Source organism: Vanessa atalanta, chromosome 6 (assembly GCF_905147765.1).
Source record: "Vanessa atalanta chromosome 6, ilVanAtal1.2, whole genome shotgun sequence".
Taxonomy (NCBI): Eukaryota; Metazoa; Arthropoda; class Insecta; order Lepidoptera; family Nymphalidae; genus Vanessa; species Vanessa atalanta.
In genome coordinates, this window is record NC_061876.1 from 1913440 (window position 1) to 1927113 (window position 13674).

The following is a 13674-nucleotide window of genomic DNA, read 5'->3' on the forward strand; positions in this document are numbered from 1 at the left end:
GCACTACTTTTATAGAAGGCAAGCTTGTGCCATGTGGGATAATAAAATTAAGCATTATCAGTAGACATAGATACTCCGATATACTAAGGAACAAAAAGAGCAACCTACTGCGTGACACGTCTTCAACAATAACAAGATAGAGACAAATGCCGCGGAACATATTGTAAGCCACAATAATCAGCTTTTATAGAAATATCGCCGTACAAAATATTCTGCGTCTGTTCCCTCGTGTACTAGGGACTTAAGAATTACTTAAGTTTAAGACTGAAATATACATACATACATACACAACAAAATTATGTATAGCTAATGTACAAATCATGACGCCTGGAATGCTAGCAGGAATTCATCAGCATCTCCGTTTAAACGAAAAGTGAAAAGTTTTCTCACCAGCGGAAGAAATAAGACTGGGGTATATGTTTTACAAATTTATTTTGATATATTAATGTTTATTTAGTAGAGACATTTATAAATATTTAAATAAACCGAAGCCACTGTTAATTTCGAATTATTTAACATAATTTTTATTGCATTTATATTGTTCTAATGTTTATAAATTAGGTAATAAAATAGGCGATATTAATGTTTTATAATAAATTGTTTTTTTTTAATGGAAACTAACTGTTATAGTAACGGTTGCTTTAGGTAACCTTAAAACCTATTTACAAAGGATTTAAATTTGATTTTATTATTTTTAGAGATGCTACGTGTCACGAGAAATGTAATCTTATACGTCCGTAACTGACATTTCATTGATGCTATTGTATGTAATACTAACGAACCGCACCGGCTTCACATGTCTGCAACAATAATTTTTCTATCAAGAAAAATCTAAATTTTATTGTTTATCCTACCGCTTATTTCGTAGCGATCGATTTTTTATACCAATAATTTGGAACCAGTGATATATTTTAGGAATATATCACTGCAAAGAAATACTTCTCAAAACAGAGGTGTTTCTTTTCGATTGTTAGTCAAAAATAGTGATTTAATTTATTTAATTTAATTTATTTAATATGGAACTCCAACACAGGTACATATGTAATACAAAAAATACAAGTATAGACAATGAAATATTAAATGTACCTCCAATTATAGGAGAACACAACATGCACTTATAAAGTATTGAACTCTAAAACAAAACTTAAGAAATAAAAATAAAAGAAAAAAAAGAAAAGCTAAAACTAATAATTACAAAACAATGAAATAAAATAATTTATCGAAAACTATTTAACAAATCTAAACTAAATAAAATGTAAACTAAACAAAATGAAAATAAGTTCAGAAACAAATTATAGAAACAAATTTACTTTGACTAACTTTGACTAACAATTTGCATAAAAGGCATAACATTTCTTCTTGAAAGTGCTAAAAGTGTCGAAACCCATGTCGATAGTTGGTATTGCGTTATATAAGCGTGTCATTCGGGCTAATGGTGAATTTTTCCCAAGATTGGTTCGATTCTTACTCATTTTGAACAGTGGACATGGGTTTCGAGGTGGTCTTCGTGGCACGTTTATATTAAGTTTTTCGAGCAAATAATTACTGTCCACTTTATTATGAAAAAGCTTATACAAAAAGGCTAAATCCAATAAGGATCTTCGCACACGAAGAGGTTGCATTTCGAAGTACTTAAGTCTATCGCTATAGCTTTTTACGTGTACCCTCATTTTGTAACACAAGTGTCTCAATAATCGTTTTTGCACATTTTCAATACGATCATCATATACCTTATATAACGGTGACCATACTTGACAACAATACTCAAGTTTACTCCTAACATAACAATTATAAAGTCGAATCATGGTGGATGTCCTCCTGAAGTCTTTAGATTGTCTTATAATAAAACCCAGTGATTTCAACGCATAGCTCGGTGATGTTTGATATGAATATAGTTTACATTGCTCATGAGTTTTGGAGTTCATGACATATAAACAAACAAATTTTACCTCTTTATAATTTTACCATAGACTAGTGTATAGATAGACATGTTCTTACTAACCGCGTCTAGCCGTTGGTGCTGCGTCTGATACGTAAGCGGATTGGATACTACTGTGTCGGCATGCTGTACAGACGATTCAACTACAATATCATCCTCCGTCTAATCTCCTCGAAAATGGTCTTCACTTATCTCCTCGAAAATGGTTGCCATTGCCAAATAATAAAAAAAATATATAACAGCATTTCTATTAGTTCAAAATTGAAAAAAAGTGCATACATACAACACGATATAAGTACTATGAAAATATACACTTACTTAATGTACGCATGGATGCTGGGTATGATCTGAAGTTTAGCCGAGATAAACAATAATCAGGAAATATCATGTTCCGACATCGCTAATATTGAAAATAAAAGGAGGATTGACCGCTCAATAGTACTCGTTTAAATTAAACACTAAATTACTACATACTAAAGAAAATTAAAACTGGTACATGCGGATATGTGAATAAGTTTAAATTATCATAGGTATGCTTAAGTAATGGATATATTTATTAAAAGTAAGTGCATAAAACTAGCGTCAAATGTTACTCAAAATGAAAATATTCATTATTCGAGGAGGCTCATAAAAGCACTTTTGAATCGTCATGTTACATACAGTATGTGAATTAGATGTAAAGTTATTCGTTGTTTTTCTATTAAGTCATTATTATTAAACAATATACTTTGTTAAAGTTTCGTTTAGAATTCAAATTTAATTTGAATTATCAGGTTCCTGTCCAAACAGTAGACACAATTTTACTTGGTGGTAGGGCTTCGTGCAAGCCCGTCTGAGTAGGTACCACCCACTCATCAGATATTCTACCGCCAAATAACAGTACTCTGTATTGTTGTGTTCCAGTTAGAAGTGTGAGTGAGCCAGTGTAATCATAGGCACAAGAGACGTAACATCTTAGTTCCCAAGGTTGGTGGCGCATAGGTGATGTAAGGAATGGTTAATATTTCTTACAACGCCATTGTCTGTGGGCGGTGGTAACCACTTACCATCAGGTGGCCCATATGCACGTCTGCCAACCAATGCCATAAAAAAAATAGTTGAACAATACCCATAAGTCGAATACACGGGACAGGAAAAGTGTTAATATCAGTAGAGCTATTCTGTAACGATAAACTCGAAATATTCCATGATCGTGAAATGTCAGAAAGTGATCATTGACTAATAATAAAAATTATAACATTTAAACACACGCATTAAAATGACGTATCACTGTCAGTTGGCTTTCAACATTTCACGAGTGAGACACGAAGTGAGTTCTCACAGATAGATTGAATAAGTTGACAAGCAAATAAGCAAATAATTTAATACATACATATTTATTAAAAGAAAATAAGAAATAATTAAAAACATTATATGTGACTCACATTGTATACATTTAGTAACTGATATAAAATAATATAAAAGATCACATAAAATTCCCTTACTTTGTCCAAATTAATTGCCTTATTACCTTAACTGATAATATATAATTAATTACTTTTTATTATATCATATAATTTTAAAGTAATCATATATTCAAATAATAATATTATATTATCTTTTTAATTATCTAAATACATATTTGAATAATTTACAGTTAAACATAATGGAGTATACTATTATGACCCGGAAAACATCAATAAAAGAAATGGAAGTCAAATTCCAATTGACCCTTAAGGAATTACAATCCTCCAAAGAGTTAAACAGACAACTTCTTCAAGAGCGTGAGGACAGTGAAGAAGAGATTAAAAAAATTGTGAAAAAAAACACTGAACTCAAAAGTGAGCTAGCTAAGTTGAATGAACATTGTTTAGATGTTGTTAGCCAGCGGGACAATCTTCTTGAGATTGTGACCTCATTTAAAGAGTGTAGCAATGAACATGAAAGAGCTTTGAGTCGCATTTCAGAACTGGAAGTAAGTCTTACTAATGCCCGAAAATTAGAAATAGAACTAGAACAAATTAAAACAATCCAGAAATGTGATGCGACTGAAAGGTTGTATCATGAGTTAGTTACACATGCCTCTGACTCCAATACCACCTTGCAGGAGTCTGAAGCTAATCATACCTATATGAATTCACATAAAAAGATAAAAAAATACATAAAATTAAATAAATTCATTAAAAAAACAAAAAAAATAATTAGTAATACTTATAAATATCAATATGTATACAAAATGAGAAAAGACCGGTCACATTTAATTAATAAAGTAAAATCATGTAATAATAAGTTGCAAAATAATAAATTGATATATGACAATAACATTGAACATCTGCAACTAGAAATTTCTAGCCTCCAGAGATCTTTAGAATTTGTGAATAAAAAATATGACTTGGCTCAAAAACAGATAGAGGAACATATACATGCAGCCAACAATCTTCTTGAGCTATGCACCTCTAACTTGGAAAAATTTGAATCGTTATCAAAGGAATCCATGTGTAACTGTTTGCATACTCAAGAAGATGAGTTGGCCTCTGCTAACACTAATATTAACACAGTGTCCCAATCTCTCAAGTTGAGAAAGATTTAGAAATTGAGTTATTCATAAACAGTAATGCCATTGATATTTTATGTATAACAGAACATTGGCTTGTAAATTATCAGTTTATGTTTAACTTTAGTGGTCACCAGATGGCTAGTATGTTCAATAGAAAAAAAGCTATACGTGGTGGCTCATTAATACTTATTAACAAAAATCTAAAATTTAAAGAACGTAAGGATGTTGTGAGCCTTTCTATTGAGCAGACTATTGAAATAGCCTGTGCAGAGCTTGAGCATGTCATTGTTGTATGCGTATACAGACCTCCTAGCGGGTTATATGAAGCATTTGAGAAAATATTGGAAAGTGCATTATTGAAATTATCTGGATCAAGTAAATATATTTTTATTTGTGGTGACTTCAACATAAATTTATTAGAAAACTGTAGCACAAGTATTAGATTCAGATCATTATTATATTCATATAACCTCATTAACTTATTCTTAGAGCCAACTAGAATCACTGAATCCACTGGAACATGTATTGACAACATATTTACCAACTGTGTACCTAATCATAAATGTATTATAAATATGTTAAGTTCTGATCATTGTGGACAGTTGGCTTCATTTAATTCGCAAATAAATAACAATGCTAAGGATTTAAAACAGACATTTGTTCCAATCAATTTGTATCGAATTGAGAAGTTCAGAAGTAATATCATGGCAAAGCTCTCATATTTACAATTAAATGATAATTCTAATGAGCTTTATAACAATTTTTTTAAATTAATTAAAACAGAATTTAATGCCATATTTACTTCCAAGACAGTCTATTCTAGGAATTTTCTTAAATTTAATGATTGGGCGACTGTCGGAATTCACAAGAGTAGGCAGAGGTTGTATGAACTTTATAGTGAAAGATCATACAACCGGTCTTTTTCATTTATCAGTTATGTTAGTGCCTACTCTAAACTATTCAAACGTGTATGTCATACAGCTAAATCATTGCATATAAAAAAAAAAAATATTGAGGCACCTGATAAAATTAAAATGACATGGAAAATTATTAATTGTGAAACTGGAAGAGTCAAAAATAACATCTCCGACTTTAGCTTATCTATTGACAACAATTTATTTTCCTCAGATCGGGATGTTGCAACTGTTTTTGAAAATTTTTTTGCTGACATTCCATTTTCGACAACTAACTCATTAAATTCCTCTCCTACCGTTGCTGAATCATTATTAAAAAACCATGTGGAAGAATGTAATATTAGCTTTAAATTTAATACAGTAAGTGTAAGTGATGTAATAAGTTCCTTCAGATCACTAGATATTAAGAAAACGGCCGATCTGTGGGGGATCTCTGTCAAGGTAGTCAATTCAATAATTGATGTAATCGCACCCTACCTTGTCACTATATTTAATAAATGTGTCCTTAGTGGCGTGTTTCCTGACCTCATGAAACATAGTAGAGTATTACCAATATTTAAATCAGGTAGTACATCAGACCCCAACAACTATAGGCCCATCTCTGTACTACCAACTCTTAGCAAGATCTTTGAAAAGTTATTACTAAATCAAATGCTAGTACATTTTAACAATAACAAGTTGCTACACAAGAAACAATTTGGATTTACAAGGGGTCGCTCGACAACTGACGCTGGTGTTGAGCTCGTTAAAAATATTTACAGGGCCTGGGAGGAGTCACAGGATGCCTTAGGGATATTTTGTGATTTATCTAAGGCCTTTGATTGTGTGCAACACGAAACTTTGGTCAGGAAGCTACGTCATTATGGAATTAGGGACACTGCACTCAGTCTTCTGATTTCGTATCTGAGCAATCGCATTCAGAGGGTTGATGTAAATGGAAAGAGATCTCCCGGGTCTCCAGTTACTGTGGGGGTCCCTCAAGGATCAATTCTTGGACCATTTCTCTTCCTTGTTTATATAAATGACCTGCCACATCTCCTAGGTGATAAACTCGAGATAGTATTGTTTGCTGATGATACTTCTTTAATTTTTAAAATAAAAAGACGTCTTTCAATATATGACGATGTGAACAATACTCTCTCTGAAATAGTAAATTGGTTTAGTGTTAATAATTTAATGTTAAATAGTAAAAAGACTAAATGTATTAAATTCACTACTCCCAATGTAAGATGTGTCAAAACGAGTGTACGTTTAAACGGGGAAGCATTAGATGTTTTAGAATCAACAGAGTTCCTTGGTATGACAATAGACTCTAAGCTCCAATGGGGCCCCCATATAAATAAATTGGCGAATAGACTTAGCTCTGCAGCCTATGCGGTAAAAAAAATTAGACTTTTGACTGATGTGGATACGGCACGCCTTGTGTACTTCAGTTATTTCCATAGTATAATGTCGTATGGCATCCTACTCTGGGGTAATGCAGCTGACATTAATACTATTTTTGTACTGCAGAAGAGGGCTATTCGTGCAATTTATAACCTGGTCCCAAAAGATTCGTTAAGAGGTAAATTTAAAGAAATTAAAATAATGACTGTCGCTTCTCAATTTGTTTTTGATAATGTTATGTATGTACGCAAAAACATAAATGATTTTCCCAGAAATTGTGACGTACATTCTATTAACACTAGGAACAAGAATAAACTTGTTACTCCAAGTACCCGATTACACAGGGTTAGTAACTCTTTTTTGGGGCAATGTATACGTTTTTACAACAGGATCCCAGAAAACGTTCAAAATTATTCAATTATAAAATTCAAAAGAGTCGTTAAAGAGCGTTTGTGTGCTAAAGGATATTACAACACTAATGACTTTTTAGTTGACTGCACACCTTGGGAATGAAATGATCGCCTCCAGGCTGTTTCAAACAACTAATATATACTTATCATTGTACCTACATGGAAAATGGTTAAAAAAAATGAAAAAAAATATATCCCGCTGAGTTTCTTTCGCCGGTTCTTCTCAGGTCCGAGGTGCTAAATTCCGAACCGGTGGTAGATTTTTGACAATCAATAAGCAAGTGCAAACACTTCTATATTGAATAAAGATTTTTGACTTTGACTTTGACTTTGATAGCACTGTTGGACTGAATCATATCGTTCGGTTGGCCTTTATATAATATATAGAGGCATTTATATTTGGTAGCTCAATATGTTCGGTTTTTATTCATGAAAATGGATTTGTCAAACTTTCAGACGTCATTAGGCATCATAACCTAATGACGTCTCTGGAAATGATTTTGCTGGTGGGCGCTTAACGCACGATAAAACAATGCACTTAATATATTTCTCAGTGTCGGTTCTTACGACAACCGTAATTATAGTGAGAAGGAGATTTAAATGCAAAAACTGTAATACCCTTTGCCATTTAATTTAAGCATTTTAGTACAACGTCATTTTATTATCGGTGGGTTTTTTTTGGTAACATTATTCTGGATGCTAGCAAAAACTTGCTAAGTGGCAGAATGCAAAAAAAGCCAGGAGCTAAATAAGGAAGTGATAAAGAGCTGAGGGCGTTTCGGTTGGAATTCGTAAAGTAATTAAACAAAACCAGTTTCAATTTATGAGGACAGGAGGCTGCTCCAGTTTGCGCAGGTGGTTCGAACAATCAGACGCATTATGGTGACCGATGAATACATTAACCGATGTTTGTTTACTTTCTATAATACGATCATATTAAAACTCCGTACTGTTGCCATCTATTCTATAATAAACAATTTAAAAAAAAATCTAAATATAATTTAATTTAAATCTTTTTACATCACTATTTGAATATAAGATAACCTCCTTTGTTGATCGAATATATTTTGGAAATAATTTTAATTACTGGCAATGTAAAATATATCTACAATATTTTTTTTTATTTGCTGATACCATTTAATGTATTGTGGTTTCTTGTAATTAAACACGAAGGTTCTCTTCTATATTTTGAAACATTAATCAACCGTCAGATTTAATTGCTAATAAAGCCTGCTAAAAGCATATTATAAATAAGTCTTTGTAAAATATCAAGATTTCGTTGCTTAGCTTAGCTCAAGGTAGACAAAATATGCTGATAATATAAGAGATTCCTGATTAAACTAAAAATAAATTTATTTGATTGTAAGACAAAAAGTAGAAAGGCAAGCAAGTAATGTTATTTTTTATAAATTAGTTCTCCTAACCTGTTCAATATTGAAAAGTGAATTATAGGAAGTCGATGAACTGATTTATTTTATTACAACTGAACAAGTATGCCCATTAACGCTGTTCGTATTCAATAAGTATTGACATGCATGATAATAAATTTAGAGCAAGAACAACGAATCTACAAGAGTTCAGAAAACATAGAAGTGTTTTAATTAATATTATATATATTTTTAAATATCTTAAATCTAAAAATATACTCATACAAAATTACATGCTATGTACAGATAGTTAAATTATATTATTGGTCGTCATTTTAATAAGATATATTACGTTACATTCCATATCTCGTATAATAGTTGACGGGAATAAAACAAGTGCAAAATCAAATAGCAAGCTTAATAATTTGTGTTTATCACTAAATGTTATGTAAATGAACTAGTTTTGCTCCTTACAGTTTTAACCCAAAAAAGAATTCGTTATCTCGCTATTGACGGCAAAAAGTTAGCGTCCTTACAACATTTTATGTTATGAAATAAATAACATAATATGTAATTAAGAGTTTGAATTATTAAACAAAAAATATATACGAAAAACATACCAGCAGCAAAAAGACAATTCTCTCAGACATGTCTATTCGTTCGTAAGTCTGTCGCGACGGTGCACGGTGAGCGCAAGACGAGCCCCCGGTCCAATGTCGTTTGAATGCCAAGGGCATAAACCGCGTACCAAATAAGTCAAAAACACCAATTATATAAATCCTAGACTAGATAACTACTATATTACTTTTTGTTATACTCGAATGTAAAAAAAAATTAACGATCAACGGCGATTGTATTTATGGTTATTAAGTATTAATAAGTAAAATCGATTGACACTTAATAATTATCCAACTAGAACTTTTAGTTATACATTTAAATATATATTTATTATTGATATTATATTTGGCAACTGAAGCATTGAGATTGTTTTAAGTATAACCAATGATAAATCAGCTTTTTACTTAAAGATAACTTAGCTAGCAGTCTGTTCGCCTTTTTTACTTTTTTATATATAAGAGTGGGTACTGCTTATTTCCATTCTACTTGGTTGTCTAGTGCAAGCCTAGTTGGTAGGTTCCGCCAAATAGCATATAACAATATTAGTATTAGTATTGCTGTTCCGGCTTGAAAGGTGAATGGGCCAGTGTAAAAACAGTCACAGACAACAAAACTTCTTAGTTTCTAAGGTTGGTGGAGCATTGCTATTTTAAGGAATGGTTGATATTTCTTACGAAAATTACGAAATATTTTTATTGGTGGTGACCACTTAACATAAGATGGCGAATATGTCCGTCCGACTATGTCATAAAAAATCAGAGATTGAAACTTACTACAAAGCTTGTGACCCAAGTAGGTACCACAATAACCCAAGGAGTCGGGATCTTAACTCCGGGTATACTATCGTTTGACATGCCTTACAACTATAACAAATATTACAATTATTACAAATACTGACGCTTCGAAACTTAATACTACATTGATTTACATTATCGGTTTATGATTGAAAAATATAATATTTCTATGTAATATCTATCAGATGTTCTGTGTAACTTATTCTCTGGTCTTTTATTTTGAAACCGTATAAAGAATAATCCACTATTCAGTCTTTATTACATACATACTCACACATTACACTGAAACGTTCGTTATGAAGGCGTTTCGTTATGGCGGGTTAAGTTACGTTTCAATATTTTTTTTCTATACTTGGCCTTCTGATCACCACCCATAGACAACGACGCTGTAAGAAATATTAACCATTCCTTACATCGCCAACCATTCCTTGCGCCACCAACCTTGATAACTAAGATGTTATGTCCTTTGTGCCTGTACATACATAATTACACTGGCTTACTCATCCTTGAAGCGGAACACAACTACTGCTATTTGGCGGGCTTGTACAAATCTCTACCATCAAGTAAATTGCCATAGTTTCACACATTCCGAAATCAATAACAAGCCCAGATTACGATCGATACATGTACCATATACTTAAATATCTGTAAAAAGGATGGATTATACCCGACGCAGGATTAAATTCAAAATCGGTAAGACGTATAGCTTGTCACATTATCTCAACTCGACGGCCTAATTTAAAATAAAGGTACTCCATCTTTATTAAATTTATCTGATCGTGTCTCTGATGAAAACATAAATTCAGGTTATTTTAATCAGAGTAGGATTTGAAAGGGCACGTCTGAGACCGAAATGATAAAAAAAAATAAAAATTACTTATGTCAAATACCTTAAGTCGCCTCTCTGAATTTTCCATTCGTGCTCAGCGGAGAAGGAATGAGGTAACCTATATTACGAAATAAATTCTGATATATGTATACAGTAGCTACCCGTCTCGGGATCACACGGGTACAATGAGAGTCTATAGAACTTTCAAATCGAAGACCAAACATAAAAATAATAATCCTCTTTTTTCCGGCTAGGAAAGTTGAAATTCTCTGTTTTTCTATTACATTTTTTCAAGTATTACATATGCAAGTATTATACGTATAAACCGTCCTCTTGAATCACTCTGTTTCTGGATGATTGATGATGTTTCCTACTATTACTTTGCATACATACTAATATATCCATATAATACCATCTGCTGTGGAATAATATGTTGAAATAAGCAAGGCTGTGCTCAGAAGAGAAATACATCGTTCAACAATTGGACATTACTGGATTTTCGATTTAATATAACATCTCCTTAAAGGGCAGGCATTTAGCAACTAAATCCATCAAAGGAGATATAAGTCCTGTAAAGGTGAGGACCAAAGTTTTGCCCAGCAGTGGGATATTTACGATCTGATACTTATATTAACAAACAAAAGCGCAATTATCTTTCTTTTACGAGTTTGATCAAAAAACCATTTAAAGTTGACCTTTGGCTGGATTTATCGTGTATTGTGGCTGAGGCATTCTGATACAAGTGTAGTGTTATACCATTGCATTAAAATTTGTAATTAGTATAAAAAAAACGTAGTTGGCACGTTGATTATAGCCCGACAATAAACATATAATAAAGTTTTGTTTAAATGTATGTTTGTATGTGGAAAAAAATAAACTTATAAATCTAAGAAATTATGGCCAAGACGGCCGAGATGGCCCATTGATTAGACCGCGTGCATCTTAACCGATGATTCCGGGTTCAAACCCAGGCAGATACCACTGAATTTTCATGTGCTTAATTTGTGTTTATAATTCATCTCGTGCTCGGCGGTGAAGGAAAACATCGTGAGGAAACCTGCATGTGTCTAATTTCAACGAAATTCTGCCACATGTGTATTCCACCAACCCGCATTGGAGCAGTGTGGTGGAATATGCTCCAAACCTTCTCCTCAAAGGGAGAGGAGGTCTTTAGCCCAGCAGTGGGAAAATTTACTGGCTGCTAATGCTAATGCTAAAAATTCATCTCGTGCTCGGCGGTGAAGGAAAACATCGTGAGGAAACCTGCATGTGTCTAATTTCAACGAAATTCTGCCACATGTGTATTCCACCAACCCGCATTGGAGCAGCGTGGTGGATTATGCTCCAAACCTTCTCCTCAAACGGAGAGGAGGCCTTTAGCTCAGCAGTGGAAAATTTACAGGCTGCTTATGTAAAAAAATGTTGTTTTTGGATATTTGATTAGCAATCACAGGCGGTTTTATTAATCTTCTCATAAATATATGAAGTTATGCTTACTTTCGCATCTATTATATGCGTTCACGCATTCTTTGTATCACTGAATTGTAACTTATACCGACGCTGTTAGTATAAAATGAATGCTACACGCGCGATCATCTCGGAGAGCCTAACTTAACATTGGTCAACTTAAACTGCGCTTATTCCAATTATAGCCACGTGAACACACTGTGTGTATATAAAGTATCTTTATCATTAGAAGAAATTGTTAGACTGAAAATTGAACCGCATCGTTCTTTGTCATCTATTTATTAATTTTAGAAATAAACGTCTTAGTGAATGTATAGATTAGTTAAAAAATATATATCTATGTTTCAAGTAATATTATGTGTAAATAAGTAATGTGTTAACTTTTAAACAAGTATCACATAATTTATATTGATCTTAAGTTACGAGTTTCGTAGCTTTAGGGGTTATTAATATGGGCTTGCCAAGCGAAAGTTATACATCACTGTAGTATTTGAATTTAATTAAACATCTTTAACTGCCATACCATCTGTATAATTGTTACACTGGTTGTCGCTAAATGGCGCTGTGCGTCATTTAAATCGCGCTATCGTTTGGCTTTGCTACTTTTATAAGTAGAGATGTACTCGATTTGTAATTCGATTTGTAATCGTAAAGTACCTAGGCGTGACCATCGACAGGAAGCTCTCAATGCGACACCATGTTAAGAACGTAGTAGCGCAGACGCGCACGGCGAGAACCCTCCTGCGTCCCATTCTGGCGTCACACCTGCCACTCCGTGTGAAATTGTGCGTATACAAAGCGTACATCCGCACGCGACTCACCTACGCGGCCCCAGCGTGGTACGCGCTGACAAGCGAAACAAGCCGCAAGTCGTTGCGGGCGCAGCAGTCTCTAGCGCTTCGCACCATCACCGGAGCCCCCCGATACGTCAGGAACGCAGTGATAGCAAGAGATCTGCATATAGAGAGCCTCGATGACTACGTTCGCCGCCTGAGTACCTCTATGTTCGCGAGGGCCGACGGAGCGCCGTCCCAGCATCTGCGGGGTATTGCGCCATACCATCGGCGACCACCGGACCCAAGAGGATTACCACGCGACCTCATCCAGAAATGACCGCTTCCTCGTCACAGGTTGACGGGCGCTCGCCGGGATCTACCGGCGAACTCGACCCCGCTGCGTGACGGGTGAAGCCATCACACGGACATATCAGAGCGGGATCCGCCGTAGCTCACTGATCGCCGAAGGCTCGATCGCTCAGTGGCGTGAATCCCACCCAGTTCAGACATCACGGATAATAATCCACCCAGTGACCCGTCTGTAGTTGCAGACGGCGTTGCCACCACTGTAGGGGGCCATCGCCCCGACCAGTTACCCCGGGGCCTATGCGGGCCTGCGTGGATATCTCAATGGTGTA

The 13674-nt window shown here is 34.1% G+C and overlaps 2 protein-coding genes across 2 annotated transcripts in view; both read left to right on the forward strand.

The window, feature by feature from the left end:
- Positions 1 to 13674, forward strand: part of LOC125064994 — a 72281-nt gene that overhangs the window by 40663 nt on the left and 17944 nt on the right. The gene's annotated exons all lie outside the window — the stretch shown is intronic.
- LOC125064655 lies at positions 12948 to 13373 on the forward strand. The gene has a single exon (XM_047671814.1). It carries the CDS (start codon positions 12948 to 12950, stop codon positions 13371 to 13373), a length of 426 nt encoding a protein of 141 aa, XP_047527770.1.